General features: G+C 52.5%; 1 protein-coding gene across 1 annotated transcript in view; it reads right to left on the reverse strand.

Annotated features, from left to right (window-relative positions):
* RAB44 (RAB44, member RAS oncogene family) overlaps window positions 1-19,206 on the reverse strand; it is a 35,728-nt gene extending 16,522 nt beyond the window's left edge. Inside the window, exons 1-9 of the mRNA XM_066361437.1 lie at window positions 19,148-19,206; window positions 12,769-12,986; window positions 7,772-7,883; window positions 5,955-6,129; window positions 4,383-4,529; window positions 3,626-3,716; window positions 3,179-3,274; window positions 2,117-2,304; window positions 638-1,468 (exon numbers count right to left, since the gene is read on the reverse strand). Coding sequence (XP_066217534.1) covers window positions 638-1,468; window positions 2,117-2,304; window positions 3,179-3,274; window positions 3,626-3,716; window positions 4,383-4,529; window positions 5,955-6,129; window positions 7,772-7,883; window positions 12,769-12,975 — 1,847 coding nt within the window. The 5' untranslated portion in view covers window positions 12,976-12,986; window positions 19,148-19,206. The remainder of the gene's footprint in view (window positions 1-637; window positions 1,469-2,116; window positions 2,305-3,178; window positions 3,275-3,625; window positions 3,717-4,382; window positions 4,530-5,954; window positions 6,130-7,771; window positions 7,884-12,768; window positions 12,987-19,147) is intronic.
* Between the last annotated feature and the right edge of the window lie 7,679 nt (window positions 19,207-26,885).

A 26,885-nucleotide genomic window follows, 5' to 3' on the forward strand; every position in this document is an offset into this window, starting at 1 on the left:
GGGCCCCCCAGGACGGCCCTCCTGCACATCTGGGCCCTGCGTGTCCTGCTCTGACCCCTCGGTGGGCCCCCCAGGACGGCCTTCCTGCACATCTGGGCCCTGCGTGTCCTGCTCTGACCCCTCGGTGGGCCTCCCAGGACGGCCCTCCTGCACATCTGGGCCCTGTGTGTCCTGCTCTGACCCCTCGGTGGGCCCCCCAGGACGGCCCTCCTGCACATCTGGGCCCTGTGTGTCCTGCTCTGACCCCTCAGTGGGCCCCTCAGAATGGCCCTCCTGCACATCTGGGCCCTGTGTGTCCTGCTCTGACCCCTCGGTGGGCCTCCCAGGACGGTCCTCCTGCACATCCGGGCCCTGTGTGTCCTGCTCTGACCCCTCGGTGGGCCCCCCAGGACGGCCCTCCTGCACATCCGGGCCCTGTGTGTCCTGCTCTGACCCCTCGGTGGGCCTCCCAGGACGGCCTTCCTGCACATCTGGGCCCTGTGTGTCCTGCTCTGACCCCTCGGTGGGCCCCCCAGGACGGCCTTCCTGCACATCTGGGCCCTGCGTGTCCTGCTCTGACCCCTCGGTGGGCCCCCCAGGACGGCCCTCCTGCACATCTGGGCCCCGCGTGTCCTGCTCTGACCCCTCGGTGGGCCCCCCAGGACGGCCCTCCTGCACATCTGGGCCCCGCGTGTCCTGCTCTGACCCCTCGCTGGGAGCCTGAACCACACGCTCCAGATCCTGGGAGGGCTCGGCCAGCTCTGCTGTGAGGACTCTGGCTCCAAAGGACCCTGGTCCTGGCTCAGAGCTGGCAGCCTGCGGGTCCTGATAGGGGGTCTCTCTCTGCCTGGGTGGCTTGGCTGGGACAGGCACGGCCCAGGAGTCCCTGTCATCTGGGTAGGAGGCCTGGGACTGTTCGCTGGGCCCATCAATGGTCTGGGAAGGGAGAGAGGTCACCTGGGGAGAGGGTCCGTCCTCCAGAGGAACGAGCACCTTCAGTGCAGCTGCCACCAGGCTCCCTGAGTCCCCAGCAGGGGTCCCGGGGAGAGCGAAAAGGAAGCGGGTCTCTGGGCCGGACCCGGGCCCTGGCTGCTCCTCAGCTTGCACACCCTGAGGCTGGACAGGCCGCTCTGGGCTGAGGCCCTGCCCTTCCGGGCCCTCTCCGCCCCCTTCCTCGGCCCAGGGAGGCACCCCAGGGGGGCTCCTGGGAGCCCCAGCCAGATCTGAGGATGACTCCTGAGCAAGCAGTGAGTCGTGAGGCCCTGAGATGGAGATCTGCCTGACCACGCGGGGCGTCTGGGGGGCCGAGGAGGCCCTCGGGGTGGGGGGCGGGCTCCAGGACAGCTGCAGGGCTCCGGGCGGGGGGCTGCTGAAGCGGCCCAGGAGCTGGCCCCAGTCCTCATTGTCTCCAAACAGTCCAGGCAGAGGGGCCTCCTCGGGGGAGGCGGCCGTAGGGCCCGGAGCCTCCTCCTCCTCTGCTCTGGGGACACTAGAAAAGGTGCGGGCAGCTCCAGTCAGGGGAGGGGTGGGCAGATGTCACACTGGTCCTGCCCATGTCCCTCCCTGTCACTTACATACCTCACAGCCTGCCCTCCCTCCCGGTCTTTGCTCAGGTGGTCCTCACTGGGCATACACTCCCCACTCTCCACCCCATGCAATCCTGCTCATCCTCACCTCCTCCAGGAAGCCTTCCCGGACCATTTTGGCCCAACCCACTCCTCTGAGCTGTTAACATCTAGAGCGACTGCCTACCTAGGAACCAGCACTGCAAAAGCCGTGCGTGTGTGTGTGTGTTTTGTGTGTGTGTTTTGTGTGTGTGTGTTTTATATGTGTTTGTGTGTGTGTTTTGTGTGTTTTGTGTGTGTGTGTTTTGTGTGTGTCTCGTGTATGTGTGTGTGTGTGTGTTGTGTGTTTGAATCCCAGTTGTGTGATCTTGGGCACGTGACTCTCCCTTCTCTCTTCCTCGGTTTCCTTGTCTGAGAAATGGGCATGTAATCTCAGCCTGGCAATGTCCTTGTGAGGTTTACGGAAGGGGACTGTATGTGCTGGGGGCTGACCAGTCCCAGAGACCTCAGATCCTCCCTCCCCTCTTCCAGGAAGCCCCGGTCTCCCCCAGCCCCAGGTGCCTACCACTTGCCTCAGTTCCTCCTCTATCTGCCAGGACACGCGGCCCCTGGCCACGTTCAGGTGCCCCCTGGTCACCTGCAGCTGCTCCCGCGCCTCGTCCAGCCGACCGGACAAGTCATGCTCGGCCTCCCGAAGCCGCTGGTTCTCCATGCTGGCCTCCTGGCGAGTGCTGCTGAGCCTCCGGAGCTGGGCCTCCAGCTGCAGGGGTGGACAGGAGCAGAGGAGCCCAGCTGCCCTCCTGGGCAGCAACCACCCCGGAGCCCACTGTGGGGCCCGGGCTCCAGGCTTAACACGGCGCTAGAGGGGTCACCCTTGGCCTGATTAGCTCCCTGATTTTCCACCCAGGAGAGACATGTGAACTGCCGGGGTGGGAGGAGAGAGGGGGCTGTGTGAGCAGCACCGAGGGCCGGCGCCATTAAGGGCCCGACACATAGATGGGCTCACTCCTCTCCGCTCAGAGCTTTGCAGTGGCTGCTCACCTGAGCCCTGTCTGCTCTGCGGGGAGCTCCTGACCTAATGGCAACTCGCATGTCCTGGAGACAGAGCTGCTTGGACACGCAGAGTGGGAGGTGCAGCTCTCGCCACGGCCTCCGGGGCCCTGCACGGGCTCCCCCGCCCCAACCCTGTTAGGTCTCTGGCCTCCTCCCCCCACCCTGCTCCCCTCCCCTCCCTCTGCTCCAGCCCTCGAGTCTCCTTGCTGGATCTTTAACATTCACAGCGCAGTTCTACCTCAGGGCCTTTGCACTCACAGTTCCCTCTGCCTGGACTGCCCTTCCCCCAGAGATCACATGGCCCTCCCCTCACCTCCTCACCGTCTCAGTGAGGCCTTCCCTGACACCCCTGTCCAAACCGCTTCATGTTACTGTCCCGCTTTTGTTACCTAACACATTATCGAGTCTACCAGCCCATTCGATCACCCTCTCCCCGCCTAGACAGTCACCCCCACACCCCGGCAGGGGCTCGTGTCTGTCACATCCCTCAGAGCCTGGAACTGTGCCTGGTCCCCAGGAGAAGGAGAGTCAGAGTCTGCGCACTGTCGGCGACCAGGCTCCCGGGGGGCCCCACCGCTCACCTCCCTCTGGCCCTCGCTCAGCTGCTGCACCTCCCGCTCCTTGGCCTCCAGGACTTCCTGCATCCGGGAGCTGAGAGCCAGGTCCCGGGAGTCACTCTGGGGAGCAGAGAGGCCTCAGACCCAGCCAGGCTGGGCCGGCCCTGCCCGCCCTCCCCTCCCCCTCCCTGAGGCAGTGCCCCAGCAAGGAGGGGGTCTCAGGACAGCTTCCCTGGCTCCGGCCTGGATTGTGGCAACCAGGCAATCGAGGCCCAGAGAGCGGAAGGTCTGGCTCCACGGGACCCAGAGAGACCCAGCAGAGAGGGCAGGGGGCTCGGCCATTCTCACCCCATCACAGGGGAGTGAGAGGGTCCACTCCCTGCACCCCTGGCCAGTCACCGGTCCCCCCGGGCCAGCAGGGGAGTCCAGGGCAGGGGAGCGCGGGCGGGGGGCAGGCTGCCGGGAGCCCACCTCGGCCTGCAGCTCCTGCTTCTCCCGATGAATCTGCTGCTCCATCTCCTCGTACAGCTGCTGGACCTCGTGGTGGTGGTCCGAGTCCCGCCTGGGAGGGAGGGAGGGAGGTGGGCCGGGCAGCCCATCAGCGCCCTGGGACCCTACTGCTGACAGAGGCGGTCTGGACCTGGTTTGGAATCCGTCCTACTGCTTACCTCACTCGGTCCATGGTCACTGACCCCTGTCACCCTGGGGACAGTTATCCCAATAACAGCCCCCTGGCCCCTGTGCCCTTGACGTTGGTCACCCTGCTGATCTCACCACACTGACCCCTATCACGGTCGCCAAGATACTGGGTCCCCTGGCCCTGTTTCATGGTTCCCATCGCCCCTCACTCTGTGCCCACTTCCCGCTCTCGCCATCCCCAACCTCCATACCTCAGACCCCTTGAGTTACTGCAGGGCTGTGCCCATGTCGACCCCAGGGTCACCACATGCATTGTCACCTACGTGGGCAGTGCTCCTGTGGTTGGGTGCCACAGTGGCCCCGCACCAACACACACTTGGCATTCTCACTCTCAATAAAGGTCCAGCTCTGTCCTCCCCAAAGTTGCCCACGTCACCCCTCCTCCAGCTCCGCTCCCCAGTCCTGCTGCGGACCCCTGGCTCCCGTTCTTCTGGAGCTGACGGAATCCAGCTGAGACCCAACCACAATGTAAAGAGCTCCCACCATGTGGCAGACACCGAGTGGGCGAGAGCCACCGGCCCACACTCACTTCCTCAGGGTCAGCTCCAGAGCCTCCTTGTCGGCCCGTGCCTCCTGCAGGCGACTGGTCATCTTGGCCAGGAAGCCCTCCAGGTTGCCTGCCAGCTGGGGCTCCTCCTGCCTCAGCTTCCCCCACAGCTGCCAGACCTCTGCTGGCCTGGGAAGGGCAGGACAGCCCCAGATTATGAGGGGGACCGGGAAGCGGGGGAGGGGGACAGTCCTCCAACTTGGGCACCCGCGCTACAAAAATCTATCGACCATTGCAGGTGCAATCCAATGCCACCTCTTCTCGGAATCTTTCCCAGATGTCTCCTCTCCCTTCCTGAACCCCCACGACAAGGGAGGTCTCTCTGTGGTTTGGTGACGAATTGTGGGGAGGGGGACTTGGGAGTGTGGTGGCCCAGGTCTTCCCTCTGCCTTCTCTCTTCTCCCACTCCATAGCTGCTAGCTGTGTGACTTTTGCAAGTACCATGCCCTCTCTGGGCTTGTTTGTAAAACAGGGAGGCTGATACCTGCTCAGCAAGTTCTCCAGAGAATGTGACACGCCCAGTGAAAACACCAACTTGGGGCCTGGCACATGGTTGGCACTTGATAAATGCTCCTTTCACACGGATTTAATTAAGTGGTAAAGGCAGATGCCAGAGGGCTGAAGCCCAGGCCACGCTGCCAAGTAGGTAAATGGCTCCCCACCACACCTGCCCCGCCAGCCTGTGCCCTGAGTCCCACCCTCCTGTCCCACAACACTGGGCCCTGCCCTCCGAGAGCTTGTGGAGTGGGTGGGCAATCCCCTTGCTGGCTCTGGCGGCCCCAGAGGGAGATGGGGTATGGGGAGGCCATTCTTAGGCAGGGCCCCCCGCTCTGAGCATGAGCGAACCCTGTGAGCCCAGAGCCTGAGACAGTCTGCAGGAAATGCCCTCCTGTCTTAAAACCTACCCGACCCAGGCAGGGCATCACCATCTTGACATCACTCAAGTGGGGACCCTCTTTGTGGGTTAAGAAAGTACCCTTGGGAGGCTGGTGGTCCTCCTGAAGAGTGACCGTGGGGGGCAGCACAGGAGGGAGGGCCTGGGGAGGACTCCTCTGGAGCAGACCTCTCTGCCCCGGCTTTGTGTGAGCCCACAGCAGCGCTTAGGCTGACTCTGCGGCCAGGGACACAGAGGCCAGAGGTTAGGGGCCACTTGCCCCAGGTCACACGGCTAACAGTGACCAAACCAGAATGTGCACCCAGCTCTACCTGAGGCCTCCCACCTCGACACTGTGTCCAAGTGAGTCTTCTTCTACACTGACTAGCAGTGCCCATCCCTCAACACACACGCACACACACACACACACACGCACACACACACACACACACACAAGCACACACACGCACACACGCACACACGCACACACGCACACACACACACACAAGCACACACACGTACACACGCACACACACGCACACACACACGCACACACACACGCACACACACACAAGCACACACACGCGCACGCGCGCACACACACACACACACACAAGCACACACGCGCGCGCGCACACACACACACGCACACGCACACACACACGCTGTGCCAGCCTTACTCAGGAGGCAAGTGGCCAGCCCCCAGCTGCTCCATGAAGACGAAGAATGCCTCCTTGTCCTCCTCAGTGGCCTCTTCCAGCACCGGGAAGCTGGTGGCTGCAGGTCCATGCTTGGAGGACAGCAGCTTCCTTCTGCGGAGCCTGTGACTACTTGGGCTAGAGCCGAAGATGCTCTCTGTGGGACAGAAAGGAGTAGAGTGAGCTTGGGCTCAGCCTCTGACCTCTCACCTTGCCCTGCTCCAGCCCTTGGGGAAATAATTGTATCTGCTTTGGTCACATATTATAAGACCATGGTCCTACATTCCTCATGTCAACCTTGGGAGTCTACTGGAGGTAGGCACTGTACCCATTTTTCAGATGAACATATAAGGCCCAGAGAGGCCAAAAGATTTGCTAGAAATCATGTAGCAGCCCCATGGTGGCCAAAACATTTTTCATTCATCCAGAATGTTTATTGAGCATCTACTATGTGTTGAGGACAAAACTAGCCAAAATCCTTGCCCTAGTGGAACACTGTAGTGGGTACTGAAAAGGACACGTTTTTTAAAAAGTAAATTTACTAACTGAGCTAAAGGAATGAACAGGGTCATTTCTGTTAAGAGACTGTACAGGGGCTACTTTAGAGAGAGTAGTCAGTTGTGCCCTGAGGAAATGACATTGGAACTGAGATGAGAACAACAAAGAGCAAGCCATGTGGGTTCTTAGGGAGAGTACTCCAGGCAGCGAGAACAGCACGTGCAAAGGTCCTGAGGTAGAAACAGATTAGCACACTGGAGGAGGTAAGTGGCACTAAATGAGCCCTTGAGGTTGGCAGAGTCTGGACAATGCTGCCATGTAGGCTCCAGGAAGGGGGTTAGATTCTGTTCCAGAGGCATTGGGAGGTCCCTGGTGGGGTGAGCAGGATTGCACACAGATATGAAGATGGCCCTTGGAGGACCTTGAGCAAGTGTTCCCTCTGCCCCACCCACCCCTGATTCCAGGCCCATATTTCCCCCTCCCTACTCCCAGCTTCTCAATCCCAGAACCAGAGCAGCCAGCTCCTGGGCGGCCCCAACCGATCAATGCCGATTCCTGGCCTCCCTCTCTGTTGTCTGCCAAACTTTCGGAGCCTCGGCCAACCTGAGCACTCCAGATGGGTTTGCATTAAGTTAAGGCGGAACTGTGCTTTGCAGAGCCTCTCCAAGGACAGCACACCCTCCATCCCCTGGGCCAGAAGGTCTTCCCCCCCATTGAGAGGATCGGTGGGAGGTTTGTGTTCTGTTGGGCTGGGTCTCTTCTGGTCCTTTTGGGCCTGTCTTGAGAAGCGGGTATTGAAGTAGCCCTACCCAGTAAGGACTAACGGTCTGGGCAACCCTCATCCACTAAATACCATCCTTTGCTGCTCCCTGGGACCTAGAATTTTCTTAACCAAAGCTGAAATGTGAACTTCTGCAGACAGAAACAAGACCTGTGGTCTCAGGAACGGAGGTGCTTAATGCCTTGGCCAAGGGAAGCCTTTTGGTGGGGAGAAGACAAGGGAGGCCTCAGAAAGCAAGCCTGGAGGCCTCTCCAGAGGAAACGAACGCGCAGCGGAGCCCCCCGCCTGGCTGGTGGGAGAGGAAGCGATCAGATCTCCTGGGCTGAAGTCTCAGGCTCACGCCGTCTGCCGTCCCACCCAGGCGCGCATCCCTGTCTCCAGAGTAATCAGGATGAACGTCCACACTCTGGACTCTCCCCTAGTGGGTAGGATGTCACTGCTGCCTTCCTGTCAGCCCAGCCTGGCCCGGGACGCCTGGATGTGCAGCGAGTCCCCAGAGGCCCTCCCAGGACAGACATACTGAGCCCGGAGCTGAATTCTTCGAGGGAGAGCCGTCCCTTCCGCTCCGCGTCCACCCAGTCAAAGATCATCTCCGGCTCCTCCTCGCCGCCCAGGAAGCTGAGCTTGGCCACCTGCAAGGAAGGGGTATGTGGGGTGCTGTTCTCACTGGGGAAGGCTCTGGGCCACCCTCAAAAAACCAGAAGGTGTTTGTTTTCAGCCACTCCCGCCTCCCCTCGGCCCAGGTTTGGAGGCCCGTAGCCTGAGCCTGCCCTTGGGACTCCCGGACACCACCCCTGGACTCGCCCTGCGATTTCTCCTTCCTCCATCCGACGCCCACGGTTCCTGTTCTGAGTCTCATCTCTTCAGGACCCTGATCACGGACAGCAGCGAATCCTCCCCAGACTGTTGATGAGTGTCTAAAACTTTATCTGGAACTTGAAAATCAATCCCAAAACAGGACAGCGCACCCTTGCAGTATTCTGCAGGGGCGAAAGCCACCCAAGCGTCTTTCTAGACCAGCGATTTTTCAACCTTTTCTCATCTCATAGCCCACGTACACTAACTACTAAATTTCTGCGGCCCGCTGAAAAAACGAAACAAAACAAGGTGTAATTTTGATTCATGCACACCAGAAGGCTATTGCTGTGTCGACTGTTGTCATTTTTTCATCTGACAGTCTAAGGGAGAAGAGGTCAGCGCCCCGACTCAGTAGTCAGGTAGCGCGTGTTGTAAAACTTCTTGTAGCACCGCGGTTGAACTCGATAGGAATGGACATAATTCATCTCACGGGCCTGATGAAAGGGCCCAGGCTAAATAAAGTCACAGGTTAACTTGTCGGCATTGTCCAGGAGAGTTGTAAATAATTTTTGTCTGATGGAAGAGATAACCCCAGAGATTTACAGCCTATTGGACACAGACCAGGTTTTAAAACTGGAATTTAGCAATCCAGTTCTAACATCTCTCTGTGTTAAATGACCTAGTTTTCAAAGCTCTTCCAACCATTTGTAACATCGCTCATTAACTGAGTGAAATAAAATCTCTGACACGAGTTTTTAATATATATTTTTGCCCGAGGGTCATGATGTTACATTTTTGAGGAAGTCTGTTTTTACAGCGTTGGAGGCTCCGTGGCGGTGCCCACGCTCACTGGGCTGTCAGACCCAGGGACCCTGCGGGCCGGGCCGGAGAAGGGAGCCAGGCACTTCCTGGCGCTCAGAGGGAATCCTCCGCAGGACAGAACTTTAAGTCTGCTGACTCCATTTCTTTCTCTTTTCTTTGCTTTTCCTTTTTGCTGAATTTGTGTTTTTGGTTTTGGTGGCAGCAATGACAGAGAATTCAATTTTATGGACTGATTGTTCTGTGACCTCTTTGGCCTACATGATGGAGACCTAGTGGAAGATCGTTGAAAGACAATGGAAAATCTGATTTGCTCATTTTTCCCCATTTTCTTTAGAGAGAGAGGGACAGACAGGAAGGGAGAGAGATGAAAAGCATCAACTGATAGTTGCGGCACCTTAGTTGTTCATGGATTGCTTCTCATATGTGCCTCGACTCTTTGGCCAGCTAAGCCAGTGACCCCTTGCTCAAGCCAAGACCTTGGGCTTCAAGCCAGCGACCATGGGGTCATGTCTATGATCCCACGCTCAAGCCAGAGACCACACGTTCAAGCTGACGAGCCTGCGCTCAAGCGGGTGACCTCAGGGTTTCAAGCCTGGTAACGCAGCGTCTCGGGCCGATGCTCTGTCCACTGCACCACCGCCTGGTCAGGCTGATTTGCTAATCTGTTATTGTTGGTGGTAGTGTTTGTTTTTCTGTGCATGACCTTCAATTAGTTAACAGTTTTATACCCGTCGGAAAGGAGAACAGCTCTTTGCGGTCTGGACTGGTGAGTCTTCTTGTTTCTGTGTCGCCTTTTTGACCTATGGCTGAGGTTGTAGAAATAAAGCCACATTCCCTCTATGTCTGTGCCTACATGTCTGAACTTCAGAAAGGCCTTTAACTCTTATTGTGAGGGTGAAATAATTTTCTACATCTGGAGGGTATCAACGACTTAAGAGTCCTCTGTCTCTTCTGGGGGCTCTGTGTTGACTGGTTAGCAGAGACAAACAAGCACTTACATAAATCTAATGTCACAGAAAATAAAGAAACTGAATTTCTAAGGTTTTAAATGTGCTCAACTTTTTTTTTTTTCCTGAAAGTTCCTCTTACAAGAAATTTTTAGCTCAGAAAACTTTTAAGGAGCCAGGCTCACATAATTAAGGGGAATCTTCGGACAAATTAGATTAGTTTGAGAATTTTGAATTGCAAGGCACAAGTAACGGTCGGCGGTGTTTTCTCTGCTTTATATTAAATATAATACTACAAGTACACATGTTGTTTCTTATAAGCTCTGGATTTGTGTTTTAGTGAAGAAAGTAGTTCACTGAAGGTCCTATCCTTCTTATTTTGTCTTACTGATCAAATAAGCCAACGTTAACTGTACACAATGTTTAAGAGCAGAAAAATGCAAATTTATGTTCAACTGAAGTTATTCATGATTTCAACAAATTTTATAGCAACACTACTTATATTTTTTAGTGTGTCATTGTAAACACAATTTCCAAGATCTTTATTAACTTGAAAAACCCAAATTAGTATTAATGAGGAACAGTGACAGAGAAATGCACTGTGTCTGCAAGGAAAATGGGATGTGTTTTTGTTTTCAAAGGGACAGCGGAAGTGGTTTTGTCTTAAAGTGTCTGCTTGTTCCAGAACATGAAAAAGTATATAAAAGGCAAAACCTGAATGGCTATAGAGAGTTGTAGAGGATTCACTGATAGGGAATCTTATTTGCCTTGTTTTATAACTCTTGAGTTTGAAAATAAGCTATGGACCTGTGGTGGCACAGTGGATCAAGTGTCAACCTGGAACACTGAGGTCACTGGTTTGAAACCCTGGGCTTGCCTGGTCAAGGCACATATGAAAGTTGATGCTTCCTGCTCCTCCACCCCTTCTCTCTCTCTCTCTCTCTCTCTCTCTCTCTCTCTCTCTCTCCTTTCTCTAAAAATGAATAAATAAAATCTAAAATAAAAAGAAAAGAAAAGAAGCTGTGAAATATGTTAACATTTTGCCAGATTTGCCATAGTTTTGATGGGTTTAAAAAAATGAAAAAACAAAACTTGTGAAACTTTTGCTGCCAGGTGCTATATTAATTAAAATGGGGCTCCCTCTCTATTAAAATGATAAATTGGTTTTCCTGAGCTGTCTCTCACCCTCAGTTTAGTAGATTAGGGCCTTCGTAAATTAAAATGAAACATATTAAATGGGTCTGAATCTCACCAACACCCTCCTGATTCCGAAACTAGCACGTTCACGGACTGCCTCCCCATACTCTCCACGGCTACACAGTCATTTGCACAGTTCAGGAAGGATCTTTCCTGTCTCTTGTTGAGATATAGTTAGATAAACCAATTGCATAACCGTAGGGTTATAGTGGAGGATAATTTTCATTCAATCAGTCCACTGTAAGGGACAAGGAGCCAATGCTTGCAAAGCCCTCCTAAGGAACCAGCTGATAAGGAAGGCCACTTCTGGGCAGGAGAGGGACCTTAGAAAAATTGGGAACCTCAAGAAGAAGTCCCTCTTCTTTATAAGGGCTGCAGGTAAAAGCTGGTGTAAAGAGAGTCTTGGGTTGGTTTTCCTGGCCATAGGCTAGACGTAGGGTGGCCTGCTTTAACAAAGTGCTAAAGGGACCCTCCAGTCACAGGCAAACTGAGACAGATGGCTACTCTAGATAGCAGAGCAAATAACAGAGATTTTAAACGTCTGAAACTTAGGGGAAAAGATAGACAGCTCATCCTTTCCAGCATTGTAGAGACCAGAGGAATGCACTCCTTGTTTACCTTGAATTAAAAGTCCCAGACTTACTGAAGTTACTTGTTAACTTGCAGATTTTTACCAAGGCGAGATGAAAATAATTTTTGCCTAGCAGAGCAGATAACCCTGAAGATTTATGGTTGTTGGACATGAGTCATTTTTTTTTTAATTGAACTCAGCAATCTTATCATAACACTGTTCTTTCAAATTGCCTACGAATAGCCTAGCTTCTCAAGGGCTATTCGAATCTATCCTAACATTTTACTGATTTCTTCTTTAACTAAAAACAATAATGAATTAGGTAAGAACTTTGGTAAATGCTGCTTTGGTATTTTTTCTTCTTTTACCCTTTTGAAAATTATATTTTAACAGTAGCCATTCACACCCAGTTGTGGTTCTGAGGCTGGAATATGGGGAAGGTCCATTTTGCTGGGGGAAGGACCAAGTCTGGAGCATGGAGCAGGAAGGACCAGGAGACAGCAGGCCCAGTGAGACTCCAGCAACCCGCGCAGAGGCCCCTTTACGGGGAATGGAGGGGAAAAGAAAATCAAAGACAAATCGATCAATCTGGTCTAGACCACAGCCTCAGACTCCTTGTTGGGACACAAAACCATGGCTGATCTTACGTTTCATCCAGGTTCATCGTCATCGACATGGTTTGATTTCCAAACCTCTCACTGCTCTCCAAGATAAACTTCCCTGCTCAGTGAGCCCTACAATTATATCATTTGTAAGTTACTTCTTTGGCTTCAAGTCCTTTCCTTTGTTAAAATGTAAATGCTTCTACCCTGACTGGATTGCTTAGAATGGTTGGAGCATCATCCTGAAGCACAGAGGTTGTGGGTTCGATCCCCAGTCAGGGCACACACAGGAACAGATCGATGTTCCTCTCTCTCTCTCTCTCTCACTTGCTCTCTCCCTTCCTCTCTCTAAAATCAGTAAGATAAACATTATAATAAAAAATTTTAAACGTAAATGTTTCTGAAAGAGGGTAACACATAAAGTTTTATCAGTCATTTACGCAGTCAATACAGACAAACCCCTAGCCTTCTCCGAGACCCACGTTCAGATGAGAGAGAGGAAAGAGCGGGCAAGCCCGCTGTCCCGGGGCGGCAAGTCTTGAAAAGGGATGCAGGACGCGGAAGGGGGTCTCAGACTCACCGCCAGGTCCTCGCGGGTGACAAAGCCCCTCTCGCTGGCACCACAGTCCTGGAAGAAGACCTGCAGCTCGGCGGCTGCCCGGGAGGACCAGGACTCCGGCGCGGGAGCCTCGAGGACATCCTGGCCGTCGGCGGGCTCGCGGATCTGCCGCCGCCGGCTGGAGCCCAGTCTCCGGCTTTTTCGGGTCATTCTCTGTCCGGTCTCCATGCTGCTTTGGCCTAGGGACAAAGAATGGTGGTGGGGGGAACTGGGCCGCTGCCTGCGGAACCCCCCCCCCCCGGCTGCCCGTTACCCCGAAGAAAACCCACCACGGGAGATGAAACCTTGCCTACTCGGACCCCTGATGGCCTCCCTGACTTGGTGGCCTCCAGCACATCCTGCTCAGGGCCTTTGCCCTTTCTGTCCCCTCTGCCTGGAGTGCTCTTCCACGTGCCGAGCTATCCACGTGCCTGCCTCTTCCTTAGATCTCTGCTCCCCTGGCAGGTCTCCTCTGGCTGTCCCGTGGAAGAGCCCCCGTGCAGGAAAGGCTCTGTTTTAGGACACCAGGCGTGTGGTGGCGGCACAGGGGTGCCCGGGTCTCTCTGTCTCAGGGACCAGAAGCCCCTCCCAGCCGTCCCTGCTGCTGCTCCAGCTCCTTTCCTCCAGCCCCTCCCTCCTGGGAGGGGGCCCTCCACAGTGGCCTCCTCCCTCTCCGTTTCACCTCGCCTCCAGCCTTCTTTTTCCCTCAGCGCCATTTCTCTACTCTTTCCCCACACCCACCAAAGAACCAGAGGCTCCCCGACCGGTGGCCTTGCCACCTGCGCCCCACCCCCACCTCACAGTCCTGCAGCCCTCTCAACCACTCCCCATTCCCCCCATTCCCAGGACCCCTCCCAGCCCGCTGAGCTCCCTTTGCCTCCACCTCCCCGACTCTCTTATCCCCTCACCGACCTGATACCTCTTCCTCCCTCAGCTTAGAGCCCACCTCCTCCAAGAAGCCTTCCCTGCAGCCACCCCCAACTTCAAGTGAGGTTCCATACCCCCTAGTCTGTGGCCCCATGAAGCCCTGGGATCCCCTTAGTCCACGATGTTCCCAGCTCCTGAGCACGTAGTAGGTGCTCAAATAAGGGTTGTCCAATTCATTAATTAGGGTCCTTTCATCTCTCTTTGAAGCTCTTAGATCAGTCAGACAATTAGTAAGGATGTTGATGGATAAGGATTTGTCCGGATGAGACCCCTAGCAGGAGAAAGGGAGAATGGAGTTTGGAAGGGGTAGTTGGGGGCCTGCCTTGGGGAAGTAAGTCTGAGGTACACAAAACTGTCTGAGGTGAGAGGTGCTGGATGTACACGTGGTCAGACAGCGGCCTGCAGGCCGTGGGACGTGAGCCAAGCTCTAAAGGAGGCAGGTAGGATTTAGAAGCATGGAGCAGCATGTGCAAAGGAACTGAGGCAACAGCAACAAGACACCTCCTCTGGGGTCAAAGGTCACAGGTAGGCTGGGTGGAAGAGTCAGGGAACTCTGCCTCAGGGATGATGGGTTCATTCCAGGGGACTGGAGCCACTGGTCCAGCTTCCCCTTGGGCAAATGCCCTCACACAGGATGCACAGAACTGAATAAAGCAGTTGCTCACCCTGGGGAGTGAGGTCCCAGACTGTGAAGTAGTCTCTGTCTCTCCCTGTCGGTTTTGTCCCCATCTGTTTCTCTCTCTCTCCCTCCCTCCCCCTCCCTCTCTCTCTCCCTCCCCCTCTCTCTCTCCCTCTCTCTCTCTCTCTCTCTCCCCCCTCTCTCTCTCTCCCTCTCTCTCTCTCTTTCTCTCTCTCTCTCCCTCCCCCCCTCTCTCTCTCCCTCCCCCTCTCTCTCTCTCTCTCTCTCTCCCTCTCTCTCTCTCTCTCTCTTTCTCTCTCTCTCTCCCTCTCTCTCCCTCTCTCCCTCTCTCCCTCTCTCTCTCTCTCTCTCTCCCCCCTCTCTCTCTCTCCCTCTCTCTCTCTCTTTCTCTCTCTCTCTCCCTCCCCCCCTCTCTCTCTCCCTCCCCCTCTCTCTCTCTCTCTCTCTCTCCCTCTCTCTCTCTCTCTCTCTCTCTCTCCCTCTCTCCCTCTCTCCCTCTCTCTCTCTCTTCCTCTCTCTCTTCCCCCCTCTCTCTCTCCCTCTCTCTCTCTCCCTCCCTCTCTCTCCCCCCCCTCTCTCCCTGTCACTCCTGGGGCCTTCAGAGTCTGTTTCTGGTGCAGTTTCACGATCACAGACGCCAGACCACAGTGGTGTGCGAGCACCGGGGCTCGGGCCTCAGGGCCAGCGGTGTACGTCTCCTCCTAACCCAGAGGACCAGCCGCTGGGGGAGTATTTACGCCATGCAAACTGGCAGATGCGACAAATCAGGGCTTTTCCCCTCCCACAGAGCAGTGACCCGCACACCTCCTCTGAGAAGGCCTCCCTCTGCCCAGTCCCTTCCTGAGACCTAGCATGCACTTAAGGGACAGCATTTGCTGAGCACCGACTGAGTGCCGGCACAGTGGCCAGCAGGCGTGCGTGTGGTTCCCAACGTGAACTTGCAAGGGGCGCCCCTTTCCCTCGGCTGTCTACCCCATGTCTTGACCCATAGATGTGGAAAAGGGGGCCCAAGAGAGGAAGTGACTTCCGGTCAACAGTGCTCTGGACTCAGACAGACTGCCTCTCCCAGTCCTCCCTCTCGCTACCAGTGTGACCTTGGGACAAGGCCCTCAGTGTCCCTGTACCTCAGTTTCCACCAGTGTGACCTTGGGACAAGGCCCTCAGTGTCCCTGTACCTCAGTTTCCTCACTGGAATGTGAAAGTAGACTTATTCAGTGGTGGGATTCAAATAATTTAACAACCGGTTCTCTGACCTAATGACCAGTTTAAGTATCAAAATACGATACACCGAAAGGGAGTTTATTATTTAATACTTAAATAAGAACAATAAAAGAGGTACATGAAACTAGATTATGTTATAGGAGTTTTAAAATATAAATGAAAAAATATTAAATAATAACCTGACAAAAAACAATAAAAATGTTATTTAAGACAGTGGTCTCCAACCTTTTTTGGGCCACGGACAGGTTTAATGTCAGAAAATATTTTCACGGACTGGCCTTTAGGGTGGGACAGATAAATGTATCATGTGACCGAGACAAGTGTCAAGAGTGAGTCTTAGACGAATGTAACAGAGGGAATCTGGTCTTTTTTTTTTTTTTTCTTTTACAGAGACAGAGAGAGAGAGAGTCAGAGAGAGGGCTAGATAGGGACTGACAGACAGGAATGGAGAGAGATGAGAACATCAATCATTAGCTTTTTGTTGCGACACCTTAGTTGTTCATTGATTGCTTTCTTTTATGTGCCTTGACCGTGGGGCTACAGCAGACCGAGTAACCCCTTGCTCGAGCCAGCAACCTTGGGTCCAAGCTGGTGAGCCTTGCTCAAACCAGATGAGCCCGCACTCAAGCTGGCAACCTCGGGGTCTCGAACCTGGGTCCTCCGCATCCCAGTCCGACGCTCTATCCACTGCGCCACCGCCTGGTCAGGCTGGTCATTTTTTTAAAATAAAACATCGTTCAGACTTAAATATAAATAAAACGGAAATAATGTAAGTTATGTATTCTTTCTCTGCGGACCGGTACCAAATGGCCCACGGACCGGTACTGGTCCGTGGCCCAGGATTTGGGGACCATTGATTTAAGATATTTCCAATGACAGCTTGTCACCCCCTGGTTGGCCAGCACTTTTTCTCTTTATGTTACATGTTTCTTTATTGAAGTAACAAACATGAGGGAATTAAAATGTAGTACTTCATCAAAGATACAATGAGTTTTATGAAAGAATAAATAAATATTACAAGCATAGTTCTGTCAAGTTTTTTTTCACCTATCGATGGAATGAACATGACTACGGGCGCTGAGAATGCGCTGTTGCGCAGATGAACGTTAAAAAGAGTGAGGAGTGTCAGTTTGTGATTTCCACATTGGACGGCTGCCCAGGCGCCCACCTTCGAGAGAACCCTGATGACAAGTGCCGTTTTAACAACCCGTTCACTGAACTCAACAAAATTGAAGTATCGGTTCTGCCCAACCGGTGCAAACCGGCTGAATCCCCTTATTGGTCTTATTCACCACACAGGTTGCTGTGAGGACTAGATGAGATCATTCGCTTTGAATCATCACCCCCCCCCCCCCAATTCTGGCTTTACTTCCTCTTAGCACTTGTCACCTTCCCAGAATAGCTTTTTGTTCAATTCCTTTGCAAAGTTTCCATCCCCTCTAACTGAAATACAAGCCTTCCGAGAGTCGGGGGTTTACTCTCTGTTCACTGCTCTGTCCCAAACGCCTGAACAGTGCCTCACGCACAGTCCGCACTCAGCAAGTATTTGTTGACTCAATAATCCAAGTAAAGCACTCACAGCCATGCCCGACGTACGGTGGCGGCTGGGGAATGCGGCAACGACCATGGTGGTGGCAACATGGATGACAGTGACATTCCGTTTGAGCCTCATGAAAGCTGGGTAGTGTACCAATACGATTTATCCCCACTTGACAGATGAGGAGACTGAGGGAGGAATGGAGGGAGGGAGACTCCAAGCCTCAGAGACCTGCCTCGGCCGTGGCGTCAGTAGCAGAACCAGCACCAGATCTACACCCCTGGTTGGTCCGGGGATGGACTTCCCCAAGACCACTTCCTGGAGAGGCACCTTCCTGGTGGCAGGAAGTCTGTCTGTGGCTCACAGGCGCCCCGCGGAGCCGCCGGGGCTGGGACCAGAGCTCCATGGAGGAGGCCAGAGGGGGCAGGCTGTGCTCTGGGTGTGACTCTTGGAAACTCAAGTTTCACATGCACTTCCGTCGATGGAGATAACACACTGGGCAGCAAGATAAGATGCCCATTGCGGAAGCTTCTAGAACCTAAGTGCTGGGGGAAGAGGCGACTGTGATGTGGGTGGCCCGTGCTGCCCGTCAGGCTCCCGTAAGTCAGGGAATTTAGAGTCCAGAAATAACTCCCCTGTGACCTATCCCAGGACACGGGGTGAGCTGACTGTCCCTGTGGGGGGCTCCAGGGCTGCGCCTCCCCAGCCCATTTTCAGCGGCTGTTTTGTAAAAAAGAAGCACCCAGCCCCCACTCCGCCGTGGCCTCAGCATCAGCCCTCTGAGCCCGTCAGAGGCCACCGGGACAGAAAGGCATGCCATTCAGAGACAGTGGGGACGACCTTCAGCCAGTCCTCGCACAGGTGTGCATGCGTGAGCACGCTCACACTCACACACTTCCGCCGCCCCCCCAGCCAGTGTCCACTGACCAGCCCTCGCCTGCCGCTGCCTCGTGGCCAGCTCTGAGCGGGGGTGTCTGTCACTGAGTCACTCAGAGCAGTGGTCCTCAACCTTTTTTGGGCCACGGACCGGTTTAATGTCAGAAAATATTTTCACGGACTGGCCTTTAGGGTGGGACAGATAAATGTATCAAGAGTGAGTCTTAGACGGATGTAACAGAGGGAATCTGGTCATTTTTAAAAAAATAAAACATCGTTCAGACTTAAATATAAATAAAACGGAAATAATGTAAGTTATGTATTCTTTCTCTGAGGACCGGTTCCAAATGGCCCACAGACCGGTACCGGTCCGCGGCCCGGGGGTTGGGGACCACTGACACAGAGCACATGCCTTAGAGTCAGCCAGCAGGGGCACCTTTGTGTCCCCCTTCCTGGATCGTGGCTACCTCCCACCCTTACCAGTCAGCAGCCCCCTCGTGACCAGGGCCACACAGACGCACACCCCCGCACTACGACTCCCTCTCCTCACATCCCTCGCCCAAGAAATCATATGAAGTTTGAAGCCCAACTTGAGAGCACATGAGCTCAGCTCCCAGGCAGCTCTAGGGACCAGCTCCCTGCTGGGGGGTCCTCAGGGGAGTGGGCACCGGGCTTTCGGTCAGGGAGTGGACGGCTGTATAAGGACAGGGCAGAGATGGCAGGTGCCGTAGGGCCTCCCCAACTCCGTCACTCTCTCACCGCAGGGGTGAGGGGCTGGGTCTGTTCTCATCCCCACCTTCCCTCAATAACGGTCAATAATCACAATGGCCAGAGAACCCAAACTGCCCAAGTTCATGGGTCTGACAGCCCACATCTCGTACCCTGTTCTGGTCTACTCGCCTCTCTTCCCCTCGCTAACTTGATAGAGAAACCGAGACTCTGGGAAGCCAGGTGACTTGTCCAAGGTCACATAACCATCTAAGGGCAGGAAACCCGACCCCAGTCCCCTGCCCAGGTGCACTCCGTTAGACCATGCAGAGAGCCCCAACTTCATGAGGAAAGAGGACTTCTGCACTCCTGGCAGGGGAGCTGGATGGCTCCCCCATCCTCACCCTTCCAAAGATAAGAAGGCCCGGTGGCAGCTCAGGGGCAGCTCCTACCTCTCGAAGACTCTCGGTGGCGCGTGCAGCCCGTGCCTCCTGGACCTGCCGGAGGAGCCTGCCAGCTCTGGAACTGTTAACAGTCTTGTCTCTTGCTTAATCGCTCTTCCGTTCCCCCGCGAGCCAATCTCCTGTTAATTTCTGAGACTTCCTGTAGAAGTGCCCACTGGTTATCCTTTCACAATCTTTCTGCTTCTCCTGAGGCCCCCCCCTTGCCCTAGAGCCCTGGAGCCGGGAGAATGCTGGAGCCCGGAGGGCAGTCCGGTTAAGCAGAGGCTCCAAATGGTGAGCTGGACTGCCCGAGGTCACCCAGTCCTCAGTGGCAAAGCCAGAAATTGGACCCTACTCTCTGGTTGCCATGGTGATGCCATGCCTTATCCCAGCCAGAGTGTTGATGGGCACAGTTATGGCTAACGCTGGCTGTAAAACTTCATACCATGCCTTACCTCAAGCCCTCACGCTCAGGCAGTGTCTGAGAGTATATTTTACATCTACAGTTAGAGGCTTAAATCTAAGTCATCTCTTAAAAAATAGTCTAACCCAATACCAAAATATATTCTAGAGCTGCAAGTACCAGAACAGTGTGGTACTGCAGCATGAGTATAAATGAATGAACCAATGGTACAGAATAAAGAATAGACAGAAATAAACTCAAATGTACACATGGGAATTCAGTGTATAATAAAAGTAGCATTTCAGATCAATGAGAAAGGTGGTTCATTCAATAAACCATTGGGAGAATGGGTTATGTATTTTCAAAGAACAAAGTTAGAGCTCTAATTCTAAAATAATTTCATATGGATCAAGAATATAAGCTTTAAAAAAAAGCATACAATTGTCCCTGGCCTGTTGACTCAGTAAACAGAACATTGGCCCGACGTGCAGAAGTCCCGGGTTTGATCCCCGGTCAGGGCACACATGAGAAGCGACCATCTGCTTCTCTTCTCCTCCCTCTCCCTCTTCTCTCCCTCTTCCCCTCCTGCAGTCAGTGGCTCGATTGGTTGAGTGTCATCCCCAGGCACTAAGGATAGGTGGATTCCAGTCAGGGTGCCTGTGAAGTCAATCTCTCTACCTCCCCTCTTCTCACTTAAAAAAAAAACCATACAATTATGTTGTTTGGTATTTATGTCAAAATAATTGAGGGAGGGGGAATGGATAGGGCGTAGATGAAATAATACTGGCCCCAGCCGTGTTCTGATCACTGTTGGAGTTGGTGGGAAACTGCTGGCTCATTCTGTTCTTCTACTTTTGTGTATGTGTGAACAAATGCCCTACGGAATCATGGGATAATTTTCAAATAATCTTAGAGCAGACAAAGCCTTGCCAAGCACATCACAAAGCATTTGAAGCTATAAAAGATCGAAACATTTGACTATGTAGAAATTTTAAAATAATAAAATGACCAGCAAAAAAAAGTCAACATTGACAAATCAAAAAGCAAACTGGAAAAAAAAAATAATACATCACAGAAAATAAACTAACTTCTTCCATATATCAAGAGTTCCTACAAATCAGTGATTCATTAGAGAAATTGGTACCATGTGTGAATAAGCAATTCATGGGGAAAAATATCAATTGCTTTTAAACACATGAAAAATGTTTATCTTGACTCATAATAAAAGAAACAAAAAATAAACTAAGATATTATTTAAGCCCTTGCTGGATAGCTAGGTTGGTTAGAGCAGGGGTAGTCAACCTTTTTATATCTACTGCCCATTTTTGTATCTCTGTTAGTAGTAAAATTTTCTAACCGCCCACCGGTTCCACAGTAATGGTGATTTATAAAGTAGGGAAGTCACTTTACTTTATAAAAGTTATAAAGCAGAATTACAGCAAGTTAAAGCATATAATAATAATTACTTACCAAGTACTTTATGTCGGATTTTCGCTAAGTTTGGCAGAATAAATCTTTATAAAACAACTTACTATAGTTAAATCTGTCTTTTTATTTATACTTTGGTTGCTCCGCTACCACCCACCATGAAGGCTGGAACGTCCACTAGTGGGCGGTAGGGACCAGGTTGACTACCACTGGGTTAGAGCATCATCCCAAGGTGCAGAGGTTGCCAGTTCGATCCCCAGTCAGGGCACTTACAGGAGCAGATCCATGTTCCTGTCTCTGTCTCCCTTCCCCCCCCCCTCTCAAATCAATACAATAAACATTAAAAAAACAAAAAACAAAAACGATATGATTTAAGTTATCCAATTGGTGAAACTTTAAAAAAATGTTATGTAAAGGACATAGGGAAAGACTATCACACGTTGATAAGAACATAAACTGGTATGTCTTTCATGAAAAGAAATGTGGTGGGATCTACCAACATTTAAAATATCAAAGTTTTTTACTCAGCAATTTATCCTCTCGTCACTTGTCCTACAGGTGAGATACAAAATGATCAGCTGAAAGGGTATTCATTGCAGCGTGGTCTTAGTAGCAGAGGATTGGAAACAACCTAAATTTTCATCAACAGGGAACTGGTCAGATAAGCTCGGTACATGCATACAGTGGCCTACTGTGCAGCTGGGAAGAACATGAGAAAGACCCACGTGGGCCCAAAAGAATGACCCTCAAAATACGTTGTTGAATGAGAAGAGAAAGGCGCGGAACAGTGAGTGCAGTACCCCTGCAGGACAAGAAGTGTATGTGTGTGGATGACATTTATGCTCTAGAGATGCACATACATACATTCATATGTGTTTGTAAACATATAGAATAGTCCTGACAGCACCATAGACAGACAACAGAGGGCCGGTGAGGTGCGGGGAAGTAGGAGAGGAAAAAGGGGGCAGATGCTGATAGGCGGAGACGACGTGGTTGGTGAACACACAATACAGTATACAGATGATGTATTATAGAATGGTGCACTGAAACCGATATAGTTTTATTAACTAATGTCACCCGAATAGTTTCAATTAAAAAAAAAAAGAAAAGAAATTTTCTGCCCTGGCTGGGTAGCTCACTTGGTTAGAGCACGGTCGTGATACACCAAGGTTGCAGGTTCGATCCCCAGTCAGGGCACATACAAGAATCAGCCAATGAATGCATCAAGAAGTAAAACAATAAATTGATCTTTCTCTGTCTTTTTCTCTCCCTTTCCTCTCTCTCTCTCTCTAGAATAAATAAACAATTTTTAAAAAAAAAAAAAAAAGAAATTTTCTGATAGAACATACAAGAATATACTGGTAGAAGCTGGGTTGAAAAGAAGTGTTGGGATGAAAGAGGGAGGTTTCTGTTTCACTGTTGTTGTTTTTGAACCGTCTTTATACATTACTTACCCATTCAAAAATATATTTACGAATAATCTGTTGATATCCAGAGAGAGAATGATGAAGGAAACAGTAAAATGTGAATATTTGAGCTCTATTGATAAAGAATATATGGGAGCTGTATAGTAATTGTTGTATAATAATTGTTGCAGCTTTTCTGTATGTCTGAATTGACTTCAAAGCAAAAAAGTTTTCAAAATTAAATTTAATTTCTAAATAAATACATATTCTCACAACCAATCATCCTTTCATCTCCTTTTTACCACTGAGGAAATTAATACTCTGAGAAGTTTCTGTGGCTTTACTGAAGTAAATAAGGCGTTCATTTACTTTAATTTATTTTTTTGTATTTTTCCAAAGTTAGAAGCAGGGAGGCAGACTCCCGCATGCGCCCCACCTGGATCCACCCAGCATGCCCACCAGGGGGCGATGCTCTGCCCATCTGGGGCATCGCTCCGTTGAGGCGGGAGCCATTAAAGCACCTGAGGCAGAGGCCATGGAGCCATCCTCAGCACCGGGCCAACTTTGCTCCAATGGAGCCTTGGCTGCAGGAGGGGAAGAGAGACAGAGAGAGGAGAGGGGGAGGGGTGGAGAAGCAGGTGGGTACTTCACCTGTGTGCCCTGGTTGGGAATCGAACCCAGGACTTCTACACGCCAGGCCAACACTCTACCACTGAGTCAACCGGCCAGGGCTATTTTTTTATGCAACAAATATTAATTGGGGACCTAATAGGTGCCAGACTCTGTGCTAGACACTGGGGATACACAAGTGAAAATAAAATAGAAAAAAAAAAACCAACAACCATACACAATATAATGTGTGGCAGCAGTAAGTGCTATGTAGGAAAGCTAAGCAGAGGGGGTGGTCAAGGGAGAGCTGCTTGAGGAGGTGATATTAAAATAGAGTATGTAAGGAAGACAGCCTGGAAGAAGAGTGTTCAGGGAGGGGAAACAGTGAGTGCAAAGGCCCTGAGGCAGGCACATGCTTTGTGAACATGAGGAACCGTGAGGAGACCAGTGTGGCTGGAGCAAGTCGCAGAGGGAAGAGTGGAGATGAGGTCAGAGATAGCAGACAGCACAACCTATATGTAGGTCACGTGGGACCTGGTTTTACTTTCAGTGAAATGGAAGCCGTTGGAGGGTGAGGTGATCCAACACAGGTGTGAAAAGAATCCCTCCGGCAGCTTTCACTGTGGAGGACAGACTGCACCAGATGAAGACAGAAGCAGGGAGACCAGTGAGGAGGCTGCTGAAATAATCCAGACGAGTGGTGACTCGGGCCAGGAGGGCAGCGGTGGAGGTGATGAGAGAGGGGACTGAACTCCGGATGTATTCTGAAAGTAGGGCCAACAGTGTTTGCCGCTGGATTTGGGCAAGTGCAACAAATCCAGGAACTGATGCTCTCCATTGGGGACTCTCTCTGCTTCTCTTCGAACAGCATGAGCTTAGATTTTTAAGATCCAGTCCCCAGGATCTCCAGGCAGCCTCAGCTCACCTGCCCTTACCCCTCACCCTATCCTCCACCCGCACTGACACGGAAAAGGTGGGGGTCACAGCCCTGGAGTGCTCAACCCAACCTCATCCTCTACACCAGTCCCAGGGGAGAAACCGGCCCCTGAGCCAATTGGCAGGTGCATATAACATAGTAGTAAGAAAAAAGTTAGATCCAGGCCTTTTTGGGAACAGTAGAGTTAATTTTAAAATATAATATCACTGCACTTAAAAACACTGAGCTCAGAAATGACGTTTTACAAAAAGTGAATTAGTGAACAAAGATCAAAGACAGTGAGACCATTTTATGAAATGGGAAAGTTCAGGCACTCACAGATTTTCGATTCCCCGGTGCTTAAATTCACTTCACGGTCCAGCAAACCCTGAAGCAAGATACTCTCTGTTCTGGGGTGCAGTGGCAAGAGCTGAGTTCAGACGAGGAGACCTGGGTCCCCCTGCCTCCAGCTGCTGGCTCTAAACCGTGGGAGGAGGGGAGGAGGGCCGGCGAGGGGTGCAGCAGAAACCAGGCTCTGTCTTAGAGTTCCACTTACACTGCACGCTTTCCATAAGACTGAGAAAACTTGTCCCATCGAGGACTGCAGAGGGGCGCAGAAGATAATCTCCCCTGCAAGCCTCCTCTTAGAACTGTCACAGTGGTGGTGGCTGGGCGAGGCACTTCCCCTTTCTGGTTTATTGAGCAGTCAGTGTGACCTGGGTCACCAGGCAGGGTATCCTGGCTCCCCACCACTTCCTAGGGGGCGTGACCTCAGGCAGCTGGCTTTGGAACCCCAGTTTGCCCACCCCGTCTCTAGAGGCCGAGTTATGAAGGCCCAAGCTATACCAAAAATAACAATCATTACAAAGATGCCCTTCACAATGACATCTCCCTGAGCACCCCAGGGATAACACAGTTTCACTTTAGGCGGCCAGGCGTCGCTTGCCCAGGGAGTTTACTGGAAGCCCACCTCTAGCCCCCTACCCTATGGTGTCATCGTAGGTGGGGGGGCCTGTACAGTCCAGGGCCGTGTCCATGGAAGAAAGCATCCTTGCTGCGTCTCTGCACCTGGATGGGAGCAGCAGCATGGTGCAGGAGGGCCTCCACAGGTGCTGGGCCCCGCCCCTGCCCGGGGTTCCATCCAGCAAGGGAACCGGTGCCCCACTCTCATCTCAGTCCCTGCTTCAAGAATCCATTACACCGCTCAGTGATCAGTCCACAATAGACAGCCCAGCTGTCTGTGCAAACCACCAAGGTAAAGGTCCATTATAGGCAACTAGCCATACAGCTCTTTGATAACAAACCTCACTGCCTTTCCATAAACACACTGTCCATTGACACAAGCCCTACCCAAACCCCCCAGCAAGCTCACAGGGCCTCAGGGCCTGGCAGGGTCAAACACATTCAAGTATTGTGCCGCTGTACAAGCACCTATTATCTTTTTTTTTTTTTTTTTTTGTATTTTTCTGAAGCTGGAAACGGGGAGAGACAGTCAGACAGACTCCCGCATGCGCCCGACAGGGATCCACCCGGCACGCCCACCAGGGGCGATGCTCTGCCCACCAGGGGGCGATGCTCTGCCCCTCCGGGGTATCGCTCTGTCGCGACCAGAGCCACTCTAGCGCCTGGGGCAGAGGCCAAGGAGCCATCCCCAGCACCCGGGCCATCTTTGCTCCAATGGAGCCTGGCTGCGGGAGGGGAAGAGAGAGACAGAGAGGAAGGAGAGGGGAAGGGGTGGAGAAGCACATGGGCGCTTCTCCTGTGTGCCCTGGCCGGGAATCGAACCCAGGACTTCTGCACGCCAGGCCGACGCTCCACCACTGAGTCAACCGGCCAGGGCCGCACCTATTATCTTTTAAGGCCAACATCTACTGCTCATTAAAAGGGGACCAGTGGATTGCCAATTTCACATGGGGCCTAGAGCCCCTGCCCATCCCCATTGGACAGGTCCCTCGGCCTTCCCCCTATTCAAACTGTAACAACAGATCCTGGGGATCCTCCTCACCCTCAGCTGTCTCCAACAAGTAATCTTGCAATCATGCAACCCAAACACCAGCCATTTTCTTGGTAGCTGCTGGGGCCACCCACTTCCCCTACTTTTTCAACAGCTGGAACCTCTGCTGTGGTTTAAGCTGCTGCCAAAGCTCTAACAGAACTCTATTAGACCTGACATCTAATTTCTCCTTATCTGCCCTGGCCACGATCAAATCGACCCACACCTGTGTTCGGGTAACCTTTACAGGCCCATTTCTCTTGTTAGCTGGAGTTGAGGGGGGGGGGGCAGCACAGGCAGCAGTCACACAGCCTTATGGTTTCATGCTGCCTCTACCTCCCCCAAATCTGCCACCATCTGTGTAACAGCACTGATGGGCTGCCCCACATAGGGGCTCAAGATAGCCACTAGTGACCCAAAAAGGGCTGGTGGGGTGCTACAGAGAATAAGGTCCCTCATCCCTGCTGTAAATACTTCCTCATCTGGCCCAGGAGACCTCAGGTTGAAAGCAGCATTCTTCATACCTAGTTCCCAGAGGACCTGCTGAAGCTCATTATACAACTGCCACTGACTCACTGCCCCTGGCACGTCTCCAGCATTCTGTCAGACTTTACAAATGACAGCCACCACCCATTCTAATAGGGTATAGTTGTCACGGCAGTTCTGAAGATGCCATCTCAAGGAGGAGAGCATGGTAATGGCTTCTAATTTCTCCATCTCTGTTCCAGAGAGCATGATGCCATCCACCCACCCCCCTAAGTCCCACAGCCGCGGCAACCAAGCTGCCAGGGACTCAGTTTCTGCCTGAATTTCTCCCCTAACTCCATCAGCTCTGTCTGGGTGGAGGGCAGGACCACAGAGAGCTCAGCCACTGGCGGAGGAGGTTGTGCCTGCCCCTGAGGCACTTTTGGCTGCTGGGTTTTTTACCTTCTGGGTGATCACTGGCTGGGCTCTGAATCTGCCGAGGGCAGTTTCAGCCTGAACCACCTCCT

The sequence above is a fragment of the Saccopteryx leptura genome, chromosome 1, assembly GCF_036850995.1.
Source record: "Saccopteryx leptura isolate mSacLep1 chromosome 1, mSacLep1_pri_phased_curated, whole genome shotgun sequence".
Taxonomy (NCBI): domain Eukaryota; kingdom Metazoa; phylum Chordata; class Mammalia; order Chiroptera; family Emballonuridae; genus Saccopteryx; species Saccopteryx leptura.